At 39.2% G+C, this 18,813-nt stretch overlaps 1 protein-coding gene across 6 annotated transcripts in view; it reads right to left on the bottom strand.

Annotated features, from left to right (window-relative positions):
- Positions 1–18,813, bottom strand: part of PASD1 (PAS domain containing repressor 1) — a 93,099-nt gene that overhangs the window by 29,574 nt on the left and 44,712 nt on the right. For all 6 annotated transcript variants that reach the window (XM_038588564.1, XM_038588568.1, XM_038588569.1 and 3 more), the window contains exons 6-9: positions 13,433–13,532; positions 12,890–13,003; positions 10,373–10,503; positions 7,656–7,741 (exon numbers count right to left, since the gene is read on the bottom strand). In XM_038588564.1, coding sequence (XP_038444492.1) covers positions 7,656–7,741; positions 10,373–10,503; positions 12,890–13,003; positions 13,433–13,532 — 431 coding nt within the window. The remainder of the gene's footprint in view (positions 1–7,655; positions 7,742–10,372; positions 10,504–12,889; positions 13,004–13,432; positions 13,533–18,813) is intronic.

Raw genomic sequence — 18,813 nt, 5'->3', positions numbered from 1 at the left:
AAGAGGAAGTTTGCTTTTTGCAATGACGTGAGTTGGCAACCCCCAAACTACTATTTGTGTATTGCAGACTTGAGCTAATAAGTCAGTATACTGAGGATGATGGGGCCAAGCCTCGATGACTATTGGGTAAGACTATTGCAAAAATGGAAACAGGAAGACCAAAATGAACCCCCTGTGGTGCTGGGGTAGAATTGGAGGCACCCATATGAATTCATGGGTGGTATTATTTTCTAAACACATGTATACCACAGTACACATACATAGAGATGGGCAGACAAGGAGATAAATATAGATATAGGTCTTTATGCCTCTGTGTGTGTGCGTGTGGATGTGTTACCTAGCTCTGAAAGCACTAGAAGTAGTCACAAGCTAGTAACAAGGAGCACAGCGAGTGCCTAGAATTTGGCTTCTAAACAACTACACTTAAAAAGCCAGGGTCCCTTTGACTAAGGCTTAAAGAACCAACTGATTTCATGGCTGAGGCAGAGAAAGAACAAAATGAACCTAGAACATCATTAGTGCCAGAAAGTGAGGAATGCTCCAAGAATGGTGAGAAGTGTGCAAAAGACACAAAATCCAGGTTAAAGGGGCCACGATTGGTCGAGTGTGGGACAGTCTGAGTATTGAAATAAATGATAATAGCAAAATATTATAACCTGGTGAATAAACAAAAAAACAAATACGAAAGAGTGCAGTAAAGGAGAGGGAGATAAAGAATAATGATAAACCAAACATGGTCAAATGCCCACAGTTGTGAGTACAAGTAGAGGAGGATACACACAGTAGATCCTGCCAATATTCAAATTAAAGTTTAAAAGTTAACAAAAAAGTTTGACAGAGCAAAAGCAAAAGAGTATCCTAGGATACAAAAAGGTAGAGAAAAAAGCAAGTTTAAAGAGAGCCAGATCCTGTCTCACTTCCTTAGATCCTAATACCCAGCCTGACATCTTCATGACAGGATGATGAATGAACACCATGAGGAGAAAAAATATATATATTACATTAATTATCTGAGTGGAACAAGCAGCTGCCAGTTTATTTACCCAAAACTACTTTTCATAAAATAGGCTAATACTCAGATCATTTGTTCCCAGTTTTTCTAAACTTTGATATTTATTAGACTTCTTTTCATTAGTATCTAAGCCCTCAGTGATTTCAGAGTTGCTTCAATGAATTTCAAGTACAAACCCTTACTTTGAGCTTTTCAAAAAAAATATTAACAATGAAACTGTTCTTATCAATTGCAAATCTAATAAGACAGTTAATGACTTTATGCTTTGAGGTGATCGGAATAATTTGTCATGCAGCTAAATATGGCATATGGATGGGCTAGGGGTCACATAAACACAATGAAACATTAAAAACCACAATGAGATACCACCTCACACCAGTGAGAATGGGGAAAATTAACAAGGCAGGAAACAACAAATGTTGGAGAGGATGCGGAGAAAAGGGAACCCTCTTACACTGTTGGTGGGAATGTGAACTGGTGCAGCCACTCTGGAAAACTGTGTGCCGGTTCCTCAAACAGTTAAAAATAGACCTGCCCTACGACCCAGCAATTGCACTGTTGGGGATTTACCCCAAAGATTCAGATGCAATGAAACGCCGGGACACCTGCACCCCGATGTTTCTAGCAGCAATGTCCACAATAGCCAAACTGTGGAAGGAGCCTCGGTGTCCATTGAAAGATGAATGGATAAAGAAGATGTGGTTTATGCATACAATGGAATATTCCTCAGCCATTAGAAATGACAAATACCCACCATTTGCTTCAAAGTGGATGGAACTGGAGGGTATTATGCTGAGTGAAGTAAGTCAATCGGAGAAGGACAAACATTGTATGTTCTCATTCATTTGGGGAATATAAATAATAGTGAAAGGGAATATAGGGGAAGGGAGAAGAAATGTGTGGGAAATATCAGAAAGGGAGACAGAACATAAAGACTCCTAACTCTGGGAAACGAACTGGTGGTGGTGGAAGGGGAGGAGGGTGGGGGGTGGGGGTGAGTGGGTGACGGGCACTGAGGGGGACACTTGACGGTATGAGCACTGGGTGTTATTCTGTATGTTGGTAAATTGAACACCAATAAAAATTATATTATTAAAAACAAAAACAAAAACAAAAAAACAGAATCCTGGGCAGCCCCGGTGGCTCAGCGGTTTAGCGCCACCTTCAGCCCAGGGCCTGATCCTGAAGTCCTGGGATCAAGTCCCACTTCAGGCGCCCTGCATGGAGCCTGCTTCTCCCTCTGCCTGTGTCTCTGCCTCTCTCTCTCTGTCTATCATGAATAAGTAAATAAAATCTTAAAAAAAAAAAAACACAGAATCCTATGCCTGCTCTCCCTTCTCCTCTCTTCTTCTTCATTTAAAAAAAATTTTTTTATGGCTTCCCTGCTCAAGAACCAGGTCCTATACATAATGTATCAACAGGAGAAGTTAAATGGAACCCAAGAGGCTGGCTCCCATGCAACAACTACAGCTGCATGGGAATGGGTCCCAACTTTCTTTATCTGTTAGCACCAGATATTATCATGCAAGTGTCCCTCAGGTGGGTGTGAGAGCATGGAGTTATGGACTAGATGTGGCCTCCAAGCTAGGAATTCTATCATGTTCAGACTTGGCCATAAACACTCCCCCCCACACACACACATACACACAACAAGCAAGATGGACACTTTGCAGAGAATAATTTGTGTTAATGGATATAGAACCATGTCTTAAGAATAGAGGCTTAAAACGTGCTGGCTTTATTTTATTTAACTTTTTAAACCGTATTTATTTATTTATTCATTGTTAGCACGTGATGTAAGGAGCACTGGGTATTATATACGATGGATAAATCACTGACCTCTACCTCTGAAACCAATAATGCATTATATGTTAATTGGATTTAAATAAAAATTAAAAATAAATAAAAAATACATGTGCTGACTTTAAACAGAAAAAGAGAACCTTAAATTATTAGAAAAATAAGAGTATTGAAGAAATCACGATACAGACTTTAGACCATGACCGTAAGCCAAGTTTACATGTAACCCTTTGCACTTAATAACACCATTATAGCTTAGTTAAGGATTTAGTATAGATTTAAATTATAATTAGTCTATCTTTGGAAATACTTAATTGATAATAACTTGACTTTGTATAGTATTTCACAAAGCATATAAATCTCATGTACTTATCAAAGCAGATAGATCTAGTTCCTTATCTTCTAAGATTGTGATGAACATTCTGCAGTTATTATCCTCACCGTTTATAGATAAAGAACCTGAGACTCAAGGAGTCTTTTCCAAGATCACACAACTTGTAAATGGTCAAGGTGAAGAATAAAACCCAAATACTGTAGTTGTTTAAAAATCCTGATTCTATGTTTCTTTTTTTTTAAGTAGTACTATACCACAAGACCTCCACCCTATTTGCCAAAGGTGACAGATGGTAGTGTGGAGTAGAATTAGCCAAGTAACTTGCTCAGAGAGAGAAAGGAGATTTGATTGAGTCTTCAATAGGCTGTGAAAAGGTCTCTTGTGGAGAGCGGAGCTGGCCACCCTAATATGTGACACCACTAGGAACTGCCAACATTGCACCATCTTTTAACTGATAAGAATGTCAACTACATATGGCAAAACCTAAATCAAATTTAACCTCCCCCGAGAACCTTCCCTAATCATCCTCATTGCTTACTGTTTTTCCTTTGGCCCTCCTCACCATGTAACCTACTCTGTTCTATTGCTGTATGTATGATCTTTCTCTTCCACTAGAATGTAAGCTCTAGGAAGTTAAGGATTTTGTTCACTGCCGTGTCCTCAGAGCCTAGGACAGAACTTCCCTCAGAGTAGGTGCTAAGTATTTACTGTATGCATAAGTTTCACTGGGATTAGAACCGTAAGACTGGCAAACTAGCTCCTGAGTGGCAGAGAAACCCAACATAACAGCCTGCGATCCAATGATGCGCAGGGCCCTTCTCCTGCCCAAGATAGGGTGGACATGAGGAATGAAGTCAGTATAGAATAGTACCAAGGCTCCATACAACAAAACTGTGCTAACTAGAATCATCATACATCTTTATAAAATGCCCTTCCCCACTTTGAACAACATAACTCTTCACTGACACAAGCTGAAAGGGGAATTAAGCAGGAACATTCTTCTCGGTGCAGCTGCTGACAGGTTGGAGTCTCCCCAGGGACCAATTCCAGCACTCTAGCAGTTTCTGAAGATCGCAAACTAATATAAGAGCTACTTGGAAATGCTTGCCATTTGATTTTCCAGTGTTCTTTACCCGAGGGTGAGAAGATGCTGTCCTCATCAGCAGTGTTAGGGTTAATCGTTGTGGCCTCCTCCCTATGAATTGTTCTCTCCTCTACATTTAAGGTGAAATTAAAGGGAATAAAGATTTTTCTCTCAGTAACATCCTCCATCAAGGACTTCCTAAAGACTTCTTGAGTTTTCTCCTTGGAATCTCATACTAGCCACAGCTCCTGAAACTGATGTCCTGATGGGAATGAGCCCAGGAAAATCTGGGTCCCAGTTCCACCTCTACTGCGGCACCAACTCTGAGTTTGGGCAAATCGCATATCCTCTATGACTATATTCCAACAGGTCTAAAACCTACCTTATAGATTTGTTTATAACTCAGTTAATAAACATGCATTCCTACCGTGAAGGATAAAGTACAGATTGCATTTGTACTGAGATGATGCTATGAGGGGAATCCAGGCCTTACCTCTACATACCACTGGCCAAACTGAAAGAGTAGTTGGGTACTTCCCTCTGACTTTAGCAGGACACAGATAGGAGAGGGTCACACAGTATTCCAGTTTTTGTCTGCCCTTCACTGACTTCTGAGTACCCCTTACTTCTTTCTATCTTCAGTGGTCCAAGCAAACAAGACCTTCCACTCCAGTGCATTTATAGCTTTAATGGAAAATAACCTAACCACTGAGTTCCTCTTCTGAAACGAAAGGTTCTTTAGCCTCAAATCTGAAACAGCAGGGACAACATATCCTCCATGGAAATAGATCCTTTCTTCCAAACATCTCAAATTTCCCTCTTTGTGTTTCTTTCATGAGCATAGATAAAGCTTTCAAGCCTCTTAGTGAAAATGCTTCTTACCTTTCAAAGAACATGTAAAATTACCAAGAGAAATTCCAGAAGTACTTTGGGAGCTGCAGGTCCCTATGACTTCTGTGCCTGATTACTTTTCTAGTCATCCCTCTCAGTCTATAAAATGGGAGCCAGATTAACAATGACTGATCTGGGTGCCTGCAGACCATGACCCTGACAATCTCTTCTCCTTATTATTTAAAAATAACCTGAGGACAAGGAATGAGTCTATGACAAAAATAAGGCAATACTAGTCTGCACTGATTTATAAATACTGCATTATGTTTGAGAGGCCTCACGGCATGGAATGGATTACCATTTTGATGGAATCGATCAATCAGTGGGTCCCTGAGTAGATGTTTGTTTTATGCTTACTCAATGTGAGGCTCTGTGCCAGACAGGGTCCTCCTTTACAGGCCTCAAGATAGTGGATGAGCCAGGTCCACCAACAATCCATCATTGAGACATTGTTGAGAGCTGAGGTGGCTGAGAGCAGAGCAGTGACCATGGTGTTGGAGGAGAGGGGAGGGATATGAAAGGGACAGGAGGGCTGGAATTAAATAGAATTTCTTCATTGGATCCATCAGCTCTGTCCTAAGTGTCCTTATTCCATCTTACTGTCTACATGATAATCCACTGCGTAATTTTTGAAGGAACTTTAATAGTATTTTATGGAAGTACAGAACACATGAAACTATAGTGCATTCATCCACACTGGAGTAATAATTTCTTACAATGAGAAGCAGCTCTAAGCCTTACGAAAACACTTATTTTACATTCTATGTAGATCAGTGGCATAAATGTAGTAGCTGGCTCATTTTTGCATCAGAATATTTTTCATCCAATTAAACTCCACTTAAAAGTAAAACACGGGTTTCCTTACTCTCTGAACTCTCATATGTGAATATCTGCTACAATGATCTGCTGATAGATACAAAATTCATTACCCACGGGGCTTGCCGCTTTTGTATCTCAGATATTCTCCTGATAGGAGAGTGTCTTGAGTTCACATTGTTTAAACATGTTATGTTTTATAGCTATCCTATTGCCCACATTAATCAGTAAAAGGTCTTCTGATAATTTAGAGAAACTAACGAAGGAAATTGTCAAGCCTAAAAAGCATAAATAGCCATACGCAATACAAGAATAACCGGTAGTGATAACGCACATTGAAAGTTGAAGGACTATGAGCCTTTAAGCCTGGCCATGCACTCGTCCTATCCCCAACACCTACAAACCACAAATACAATGCTGAATATTTACAAAATATTTGAGATTCCACAAAAGAGATTTTTCTTTTTTTTTTTTTTTTGCTGGTGCAAGTGAGTGTGATCCTGGCATGAGCAGACTTGTCACTTTCACACAATTACAAATGCAGTCTCACGTTAGCGAGAGCTGTAGGACACCAAGCACATGGAATGCAAACAGACTGCCACCGGGAGCTCTGCTTTCCATCCCATTGCTCTGTGTGTAGCTTTAGACAATGGTTCACAGCCAAACACCTCTGAACTCTCCTGCCAGGAAGGGAAGATTCTCGCCCCCCCTCCCCATTGCTTAGATCCAGACACAGATGAACGTCAGACATTTCCTGTTTAACTCACTTCTTCACCAGCTCTTTCTTCCTTACCACCCCCACCACCAAATAGCAACAGTGACCACAGTCTCCAGCTCCCTCTCCTTACCACCAGACCTCACACAAGCATGTCTTTAATCATAAGAAACCTCTTGAAAAATTATCTTGTTTATTTTATTTTTAAGTATTATTGGCATGTGGTGCACATCTTTAATAGATTATTTTGCTATTTATTTACATGTACATATATACTATCATGCAGAAGGAAAGATGCAATCCACTCTCGATACTCTACCCAGCACAGTGTCTAGTATTATGGCTTTCTACATACAGACATACCTACTAATGAGTTTATCAAGTATTAAATAACTAGATAGTATCACAAACAATTTCGATTTTGTAAAAATCTTTGGTGGATTGTTAAAAAGGTAAAAGAATGGATTTACTAGTGATACCTGTTCAACTGGCATTTTCCCATGAATTAGGAATGTAGTTTTATTTTTCTCACTCAAAATCATGGAATACTGCCTCTGTTCTTTGAAACTTGATTAATAAATGTTAAAAAAACACATAATATTCACAAAAAGAGGGACACCTGTCTAATAGCAGTGACCACAATGTGTACTCGCTGTACACATTTAAAAGTATTTCAAGAAGAAGTAATAATCAAGTATCATTCTTAAAGGCATTGTCTTAATTTGAAAGTCATTAAATGTCTGTGTCAGTTAAGTGTGCTCTATTGCTTTCTTAAAAAAAATAAAAAGCCAATGGCTTGTATTTATATTCAGCTGGAGAGGTTAGAATCATATTATCTGGGCAAAGGAATTCAGGCTAGTAGGTTGCTCTACTGGATTCGATTGTTTTTTCATTTTAATGGGAGAATATTTGTAGATATTATTTCTCTCATTTCAGTGTTGTTTAAAGTGTGTCCTTTCATTAAAGTATGTCTCCATCACTTACATCAGCATCAGCCTCTCACCTGTACTCTGGATATACATGTTCTTCATTTGAGTCTTCTTGTATCAGCATAACCTCATCCTCAGCTTTATTGACAGCACAAAGTTCCTGCAGAAAAACCAGCATTTCAGATACTTAAAATGTACTTGTATAGTAAAGCTACCCAACACTTTTGTATATAGCATGTAGCCAATTTGGAAGCAATCTCATATCCAGTATCACAGCTAATCTGCATATCAATGTGAGAAAGACGCTTGATTTTGCAGATGTGAACACTAAGGATTGTAGAGATGTAATGATCTGGCCCGAGAGGCACAGCTAGTAGACCCAAGATCAGAGCCGATCCATTAAACAGATGTACTGAGTTCACTGCTCTGTCCACTGTGCTACATAGTCACACCGTGAAAAAAAAAAAAAAAAACCTTCAAAAGCCCTCCATTCTCACAAGATTTGTCCTTCAAAGTGATCACTAATATGGAACAAATATTCTAGAAACCCAGAGAAAAACTTCAATAGATCACAAATAGGGATCCCGGTGCCATGATGGTAGTGTGCCAAATGAGATCTTTTTTTGCTCGGAGGGAGGAGACTTGGAAGTGACCCCAAAATGGGATGTCTGCCTTCTCGATGCAAATATGAGAGCTCAAATCCCAGAGAGCTGCCAGAGAGGCGTAATGATTGGGGCAATCAGATCAAGCAATTTCCTTCAACTGCTTTTCTGTCACTTTTGTCACGATTTTAAATCTGAAAAAATGATGACATACATTACTGCTCTACAACTGAATATAAAGGGATCCTTCACAGTTTCTGAAATGTGGTCAAAGTCCACATTCTAAACCAGAGAGGAAAAGTAAAGCATGTCTTTTGCTCTCTCTGGATTCTAATGATCACAATACTAATGATAATGATGATTATGATGACTGTAATAGCTTGCACTTCCCAAGTGCTTACCACACATAAGGTGCCATCTTATTCACCCTTCACAACAACCCTAAAAGGAGGTTCCATTCTCGCCATTTACAGAAAAAGAAACTGAAGCTACAAGACGTAAGTGACTCGGATGAAGTTCCACAGCCGGTCTGGACCCAGAGGCTTCTCCCGCAAGGCACCTGGATGTATTGTATGTCACAATGTCATCATAATGTTAACGTGGCTCTTGATTTGCCCCCCACTCCCACACTGCCCAATCCACAACATCCCTGTCTTGCTCAAGTCAGCTGGTGGCACTTCCATTCACTGAGCAGCTGGGGCCTAGAAGCTAGGAGTCGTTTCTCTCTCTTCTCCCACCCACTCTCGCCACATCAGCAAAGACTCTGCATCCCGTCTGCCAGTGACAACCCCAACCCGCGTACTTCTATCTCCATTACTCCAATCCCAGCCCATTCCATCACCCCTCACACCACTCCTCTCGCCTCTGCTCTTGGTTCCCCCAGAGTCCATTTCCCACCCAGGAGCCAGCCTCATCTTTTAAAAACAAAAGCAATGATATCAGATCACATCATCCTGCTTTCCACTCCACTTGAGTAAAATTCAAACTCATGCTTCCAGTCCTCCAAGTTCTCCATAACCCGGCCTCTGTCTACCTCTTGTATCTAATTTTCTACTACTCCTTCCCTCTTTCGTCTTCTTCTAGTCCCATAATGGTATTTGTTCCTTGGTATCCTACAAGCTAGTTACTACCTTGGCACTTTTATAGCTGCTGAACCCTCGACCTGGGTTGCCTTCCTTTCTTTGCCGGGTCGCCATCATCATTGCAGGTCTCAGTTCAAAAAACAGGTCATCAAAGAAAGACCTTCCGTGACCACTCTGCCCGAACTCCCTATTGCCAGCAGCCATCAGCATATGATTGTTTTTTAAAGATTTTTTATTTATTCATGATAGACATAGAGAGAGAGAGAGAGGCATAGACACAGGCAGAGGGAGAAGCAGGCTCGATGCAGGGAGCCTGATGCGGAACTCGATCCCAGGTCTCCAGGATCACACTCTGGGCCAAAGGCAGGTGCTAAACCTCTGAGCCACCCAAGGATCCCCGAGCATATGATTGTTTTATCATCCCTGTGGCACCTTTCAATAATACTTGTGTATTGTCTCTTTCCTCTTCTATTTCCCCAGAACCTAGCATAGTGCCATGGACATCATAGATGCTTACTAAATATTTAGTGGATAAATTCACTGAACCTGAATCTATCCAATGAATTCTAAAGGCTGATTTTTCTTTTTTGAGGCAGAATCTGTGAGTGCTATGTTAGTAGAACACTAAGCAAGCCATAGTGGTGGACGTGGGGGAGAATGGCCTCAAAACTCAGCTGGTGACAGAAATCTTCCTTTATCCTCCTGCCAAAATGGTCACTTATCTTAATATGTCCCAGCCCCCAGTCCCCATATACCTCTTTCATATCACATCAAAATCACTTGTGAATGATTGTGCATCCCTTTTGGATGTGCTGACGGACACGTTCACCTTCTGAAATGCAGGAGCTGATCTTTCCTCATTCACATATCCTACTTAGCGCAACTCCCTGGACACGTTGGGTTCCTTACCAATGCTGTCTGGTAGTGGAAGGACCAAAGAGGCCATGGCCTTTCAAAGGAAGCCCACACACTGAGGTGGGCACTTGACGGGATGAGCACTGGGTGTTATTCTCTATGTTGGCACCAATAAAAAATAAATTTATAAAAATAATAAAAGGAAGCCCACGATGCCACAGTAGGAAAGGCACACACACACAACATACTCACCTGTAGGGTCTGAGGCTTGAAGAGACAAATGGACCCCACCATATAAAACCGATCCTCCAAAGGAAGATATGTAGGAAACGATTCAGCATAGGTGTGGCTGGGGAAGAAGCTACTGAAGAGCACCAAAGGCTCTAAGGGAGACAGAGACACACATGTGACAACCAAATAGGAAGGCAGCCTGGCTACACAAGATGAACACCTGCCACCTCAGTGGGATGTTTGACCCTTAGTCTCCAAGACACATGACAAACATAGGAGACAACCATTCTGTAAGCTAATTGTCATTGTTTATTTACTCATTCATTCATTCATTTGTTATATTTTCAGACCTCAGTGACGAAGAACTGAGTTACTTACACTCTTAGTTCACGGCATGTAATGAACACAGTCTCCACTCTTGTTTTTCTTTCTGCCCCTTATCCACCCACAGGCACCCATTGCCATCTACCACCTTTGATATATACACTTTAAACTATGTAGTCTGGTTTTATGTGTATGTGTTTACCATTTAGAAAGGTGGCATTGTGCTGTGGACCTCATTCTGTTTCTTACTTTTTTTTTCAATGAACAATATGGTTTTAAGATTTAACCACGTTGTAACATGTATATCTAGAGATCATTGCTTTCAAAGTTTTCCACATGGTATGTCTACCACATTTTACTTATCCATTTCCCTAAAGATGCTCACGTAAGTCTGACTCTAACTCCCTCCTACCACAAACAACACTGACATACGTAGTACGTGTCCCTTTATACACAGATCTCTCTGCAAGTTCGCCTCTGGTATATTTCCACGTAGTGATGGGATTGCTGAGTCACAGGATAATTAACATAACTTAAGTTCACCCTGTTTTTCAGGAATGCTTCATGAGTTTACATTCCTCTCAACACTGTATTAATGCTTTAATTCTCACCTCTTCACCAATATTTGCTTATTATTCACACTTTCTGAATGCTGTCATTCTTATGGGTGTACAGTGCTATCTCACTGGTTTTTAAATTTTTCATTCTTTGCACACCAGTTAGTTTAAGCATCTTTTCACATATTTGTTGTGCCATTTACCTCTGCTTCAAGCCCTAGATGTTTTAATGGCCCCAAATCAGTGTTTATGTTAATTTCTCAGCCTACAGTTCCTGAAACCTTAAAAACTATAAATCTGGACCCCGTATCCACACAACACAGATTTGAGTTTTGATTTCTTGTAAAGAACACATTTTTTTTCCCATTCAAATTCTGAGGGAGATGGCATACTTATTCTCCCTCTAGGCCAGTGGACAGAATTTTACCAATCATTTGAAGTCTCTAGGCTTTATGTGTTGGTCCTTGAATGAATATTAGAACTCCAGACACCAGCCAAAGGAGCCCATGTATGATTTATAGCCCACTTAGGCCACCACCTAGGCCTCCTGTTACCATGACAATCTTGTACTTTTTCCTTTAATTTCTGGCATCCATGGACTTTCCTTTCCTTTAAGCTTGGCTATGCATCAAACTTCTTTTATGTTTTAAGAATTGTTTCCCTGTTTTTATAGAAGGAAAGAGTCATTCTTATTAGCTCAGTCCATCATGTTACCATGTGGCCCTACCTTGTAAATTTCACTATACTTTTAAAGTGAGTATTTAATATACTTTTTAAGAATAGAAGGATTGCAACAAGGACGAGAGTTTTATAATATATGTGAGATATTTCCGTAAAAGGAATTCCATTTTTCAAAGAAGTTTCCCTTATTTCCCTGTCTTTTCTACTTTCCACAGAGCAATAAACAGTAATTACAACTCTCATAAGTAAGCTGCTCCATCGTACTGGACAGTAATCATATCTTTATGTTTCAAGTCCTCATCATCTCCAAAAGCTCCTTTCCTTTCACTGCGCAGTTTCACTGCACTCTTTCACAATAACATTGCACTCTGCTCAAATTCAAAGAGCCTGAACAAAAAAGCTAGAGGCCCAAGGATTTTTGGGTACTGATTTAGTAGCAGTGTCTACTGGCACAAACCTTCTATTTATTCATAACTGCCGTAATAGAAATGAAAGCTACTTTAATGAACAAGGAACTGAAGAATGAGATCATTAAATATAATGAAACATTTTAAATATAATATCATGTGTTTTCCGATTAGTGTCAGGTAAGTATCTAAGCTATCTATCCTGAATTCTGGTCACAGAGAAAAAGGTCAGAGACAATTACAAGCAAGGTGCTTCGTATTAGCAGGTCCATTTTTAAAACAATGAGATCCTCTGGAACAATTACTTTACTCTTTCTTTGTATCAGAGGTTTCCTTTGGTCCTTTTGTTTTAATCCATTTATGTCTGTGCCTTTATTGTCTACTTTGCCTTTTTTAAATCATAGGATTCTTTTTTAAAAGTCTGAATAATGTCTATAGCCAAAACCTGTGGTCATAGGGATATCACAGGATGTGAGAGTACCACCAGCAGAACGGCATTTATGTCAGCAATGAAGGGCTAGGTAACACATTAACTTCATCTAGATCAGATTAAAAACTGAATTGCTTACCACTTGAAATATCTTTGACTGTGATGATGAACTTCACGTATTCATAAGTAGGGCTGCTACTATGTTCAACATCTCCTCTCTTAAAATGACAGCAAAAATCAATATGTTTTCCCACTAAGAAAAAAGAACAGATACAAGTTTACAATTGTACATTACCATATTCTGCAAGATTATTTCATAGGACTATCATCTTACTTAGAACAGATTTTACAAAAACATTATTTTCTTTCCAGGAACATTAGCACTGCATAAATATCTATGCTGTATCTGTAGAGTGGAGTACCAGCTAGAACATTATTTATAGAACACTAATGCAATTATATGAAAACTGAAATAATCACAGTTCATGATAAAGAACAAGGTTTAATGGAGGAGAAATTTTTTAATACTAGAAATATAATTTGTGAAATTACATTAAGTTAATACATAATCAACATCTATATTGTCCCTAATGTTTTTATTTTTATTACTTCTCTGAGTGACTGCTACTTGTCTCTAAAAGAAAAATCTAAGAACTTACAATTGAGAAAAAATGATCTGTACCTGAGCTTGACAAAGGAAGTTTGAGAGCAATCTTTCGATAGACTTCGTTTTTCTCATTATCAGGCAGAAGACTTAATAACTTTTTGCCTATGAGATCATTCTTGAGAAAGAGAGGATACATTTTGTTATATCTGCTACTACTGTGTACTTTCTTCACCTCCTTACCTCCAGTAAGCTTATCATCATCTGCTCCCCCTCAGCCACCTCATGGTCATATGTATGTATTATGCCTCTCTACAAGTCCCAGTTCACATTATCCCACTCTACGCCCAGTACCCCCTACCTTTCGCAGTGCACTCACGCAAGTACTCTACCTCTCCCACAATAATTCCACACATTGAGACCTCCAGTCCATTCCCATCACATTTCCACTGGGCGTTATCTCCTGCAAATTGTCACATCCCTCCTTACTCAGCTCAGATCCCTTGGTGGATCACTATAATCATTATAATCACTCCCATGTTCTCTTTCTGTCTATCTGCCTGGGAAAATTTCAAATCTTGATCTACCTTCTACCTTCACCCAAGCAACTGCTTGTCTATGGCAAAAAAAAAACCACAACCATGTTATATATCATTTTATATGGGCACTCAGATCTCTTTAAAATCATTCTACATTTCCCTAGACAAAGCACTCTGCTACTCTTCGGTGTGACTATTTTTGCCTTTTTCTCCTTCTTTAAATCTCCAACCCTCCCTCATTCCCCCTCATATTCAGCTGGGGATCTCATTTCTTATTGTGATTACAAACAAAGAGTAAAAGAAATGTCAATATCTTCCTGCCATCAAATATACCATACCAACCTATCTGTTCCTGTGGCTAGAGACCTACTTTTTCTCCTATTCCAATGAATAAGTTTCCTCAACTAGTCAAAGATATCATTCCAGAAATTTCCCCGTCCCCCACATCATCAAGCTTTCCCTCTCTACCAGGACTTTCCCATAGCATGCAAATCCTTTATAAGAGACGCTACTGTATCAGTCATCTTAAAAACAAAAACAAAAACAAAAACAAACAGAAAATTCCAAAAATCCAAAACCTTCCTTGACCCTACACTCTCTCCTCCAGTTCTTCTCTGCTCTACTTTAGAACAAAAATATTTGAAAGAACTATATTTGCTGCCTCTCTTTTCTTCAGCTCTCACTATCCCTTGAACTACACTAATTAGATTTTTACCCTAACCGCTCCACTTCTGTCAAGGCCACCAATGTCCTCCACACTGCCAAATCCAATAGTCCATTCTCAACCCTCATCTTACCTGACATTGTAGAATTTGATACAACAAATCCTTCCTTCTTCTTGAAACACTTTGTTCACTTGGCTTTCAGGATACCATACAAATATGGATTACCTTCTGCTTCAAAGGCCATTCCTTCACAGTTTTCTTTGCTGGAGTTTTCTTGGCATTGGAGTGCCTAGTCATTGGACTGCTTTCACTGTACTGTCTCCCTGGGTGTTCTCTTCCAGTTCTATCTCATTAAATACCATCTATCTTCCTACCTCTGGTCCAGACTTCTTTCTGGACTCTTCTAGACAACTCAACTTAGATGTCTAACAGGATTTCAATTTTAAGATATTCAAAACACTGTACCTGGATCTTTTCCCTCACAAAACATGCTCCTCCCACATTTCAGTAAAAGGCACCACTGTTTACCCACATGCTTGTCCTTGACTTGTCTTTTTCCTCTTACACACCAAACCCAGCCCATCAGCAAACTCTTGGTAAAACAGTCAAAAGACAGGCAGAATTGGTCCACTTTTCACCACATGGGCTAAGCCACTATCTCTAGATTGGATTACCACAAACAGCTTTAACTGATCTCCCTGCATCTATTTTTGCCACACCCCAGTTCTCAGTCCATTCTTCACAGAGCAGTTACAGTGCTCCATTTAAGACACAAGTCAAGGGATGCCTGGCTGGCTCAGCGGTTAAAATGTCTGCCTTTGGCTCAGGGTGTGATCCTTGAGTCCTGAGATCAAGTCCCACATTGGGCTTCCTGCATTAAGCCTGCTTCTTCCTCTGCCTGTGTCTCTGTCTCTGTGTCTTTCATGAATAAATATATAACATCTTTTTAAAAAAAATAAAACATAAGTCAGGTCAAGTTATTCCTCTACCTAACATTTTGCACCAGCTACCCGAATTATTCAAAGGAAAAGCCAAAGTACTGTCAATGGCTTATACAGCTTTCTGTTCTGGTTCCTTGCTATCCATTGACCTTAGTCCCTCCCACTTTCATTCTTTCTCACTGCATTCCAGGTACACTAAACTCTTTATTTCCAAATACACCAAGCAAACAAGACACCTTGGCGCCCTTAAACTTGCTCTTCATTCAGTGTGAAACATTTTCTCCCAGATATTTATGATACTCTCCCTTATTTCATCCAACTCTTTACTCAAAAGTATTTGAAAAAGCACCAATTTCCTGACTTTCTCTTCCTGCTTTTTTTTCACAGCACACTCATCACTATCCAATATTATAGTCCCATGTACATTTTTACCTTCATCACTATCCAATATTATAGTTCCATGTATATTTTTACCTGTTTATTATCCATCTCCCTCAGTAAAATGTAAATTGCATTAGAACAGAGACCTTGGTTGTCTTATTCACTGTTACATCCTCAACACTTAGAGCACAGCTTGGCACAAGTGAGCATTCAATAAATGTTGGTTAAATGAATGAATAATGCTGTACCATGTAGCTGAAATATGGTGACATATGGATAAATTGAATATCAGACATTAAGTAATGAGTTTTTAATGTGATAGGAACAAAGTAATAAACTATTCTTTGTAGCTAAATAATGGTTTTGGGTGATGAACCACAAAATCAAATAATTTTTAACTGATTAATATTAATAATATACAGTCAAAATTCAGAAATATATTTTTATGGCCTATTTGTAGAAGCCAGCATAGCCTATGAGTTAGCCCATGCTCAAATTAGCAGATGGATCCTGTCTCAATCAAGAAAAAGCATGGTTCGATTCAGGGCAGAAATATTACCTTAATTTAGCAAATAAAACATTATGAAATTAAGGCGACATATTTTGACAATGAAAGTCACTCAATAAGAAATTTACTTCCCAAAAGAAATCTAGATATTTTTCATTAAACTTAACTTTTCCAATAAAAATTCTTTTATTGGTTTAGTTATAAAATAAACTTTAGGTACCAAACCAAGTTACCTCTGGTCAGTGGAGCCCACTCGTCCATTCATTTGTCTAACCCATGATTAACAACTGCTCTATGCCAGACACTGTGCTAGGTGTATTCATATAAACTAGCTTACATAATACCCTAAGAGAGGAAGAATTATCCCATGTTTTGTTCATGAGGAAATTAAGGCTTGTCCAATTATTGAGAGGTCAGAAGTTCAGAGATAAGATTCACACCCAAGTCCATCCAACTAACTCTATGTCCAGTATTCCCTCCAATACACCATGGCTGCCTCAAAGCCCAATTTGTATCAGGAGCAGATGACTTGCTATTGGGTCAGTTTCTGCACTGTGGACATTCTACATGAAGCAATTTATCAAGTTATTTTTCTGAGTACTTATAAGGGTTAAAAATGATCCTCTCATGAATTCTAATTTTAATGAATACATAGTTCAGTAAAGCAGATGAGACAGGCACAAAATTATGATGCAAAGTATACAATAAGACCATAATAAGAGGTACAAAGTGCCATGCCTCACCAGTTCTTTCTTTAGTAGAAGAATAAAGGATAGCATTGTTACATAAAAGAATTAAAAGTGAGCAGTCTTAAAAAAAATAAAAATAAAAATAAAATAAAATAAAAGTGAGCAGTCTTTTGATAGTGTACATTCCCTTGGATGGAAATACTGGCAATTAGTTTCTTATTAATTAACTACATTCTTTAAGGAACATAATAGTGACAATGAATGCCCTGGAATTGACCACCAACTAAAAAAAGTGAATGTAACGATCATTCCAGTGATCCTGCTCCATAGTTCGATAAGGGCAGAGATCTGAAAACATTATCAACATCATATTATTTTTGTAAATCTTTGGCATTTGCTCTTCTTATTACACAAGGCAGAAAGATCAAGGCACTCAAAGCTTAATGAAGCAAGGATTAAATACCAGTGAAAAGTTAAGGAGGTTTTTCAAGAGCCAAGTTTGCAAATACCTATCAGTTGTCCCACGAATATTAGTATGGTGAGCCTCAGTCATAACAAAAAAAAGTAAAAGAATTTACTACACTCCATAACATTTACTGAGAATCCAGGCAAGAAGTATCTTTTTGTTGGCAGAGACATTCACATTAAACATGCATTAGAAAACTGTTCAACTGTATAGGGCAGAGGGAAAGATAAGAGCCTCTGCATGAAATTCAGACTGCATTTTGATTCAAACAAGACTCATCACTAGTAATTCTCTACTTTGCTGTAAGCTTTGCAGGGAGAACAGAACAAAACTAGTCACAATTATCGTGAACTAACCATATATCTATGTTCGAAACCTGCTAAAGTTTCTGAAAAACTCAATGCTGGGAAACTGCTTCCATGAGGAAATGTGTTTGAAAAGTTTCATTTGTTTTAAAATTGTAAGAGAACAACTATATGTAAATTCACAGTTTTAACTTTTTTTGGGGGGGGGAGAGTGATGAAGTGGAGTGAGTAGGAGGGCAGGCTGCTAGAAACTACAAGTTGCTACTACAAGTGACTGCAAGTTTTTCCAAAGGAAAACACTCTCAAGGAAAATAAATGATTGGGAAAATACAACGGCAGATTTCAGATATAAACTTAATACCATGATGATGATAATATGCTATCATTTTAGTCATAATTGCATGTGTTACAACACCATACCTTGGACTCCTCACATCTTTTTGTCACACCCCTGTCTAATCCATCAACAAAACTTATTTTACCTATAAAATATTGATGACTTCCATGTCCACCTTAAAGCAACCCATCACCATCTAAGCCTGGACTATTGCAACAGCTTTCCAAGTGGACTCCCTATGTCTCATGCCTGCCCCCACAGCCTACTCTTTTTTTTTTTTTTTTTTTTAGTTTCAGCAGCGTTAACATACAGTGTTGTGTTAGTTTCAGGTGTACGATATAGTGATTCACCACTTCTATACAACAGCCGGTGCTCATCACAACAAATGCACTCTTTCATCCCCATCACCTGTTTCACCCTTACCCATCTTCCCACTGGTGAACATCAGTTTGTTCTCTATAGTCTGTTTCTTGGGGCACCTACGTGGCTCAGTCACTTAGGCATCTGCCATCAGCTCAGGTCATGATCCCAGGGTCCTGGGAGCCTCATATCGGGCTCCCTGCTCAGGGGGAAGCCGGTTTCTCCCTCTCCTTCTGCCTGCCATCTGCCCCAATCCCCATGCCACGCT

This window comes from Canis lupus, chromosome X, assembly GCF_011100685.1.
Source record: "Canis lupus familiaris isolate Mischka breed German Shepherd chromosome X, alternate assembly UU_Cfam_GSD_1.0, whole genome shotgun sequence".
In the NCBI taxonomy this organism is placed as follows: Eukaryota; Metazoa; Chordata; class Mammalia; order Carnivora; family Canidae; genus Canis; species Canis lupus.
Note: the sequence above shows the minus strand (reverse complement) of the source record. Positions and strands in the feature narration are given on the sequence as shown.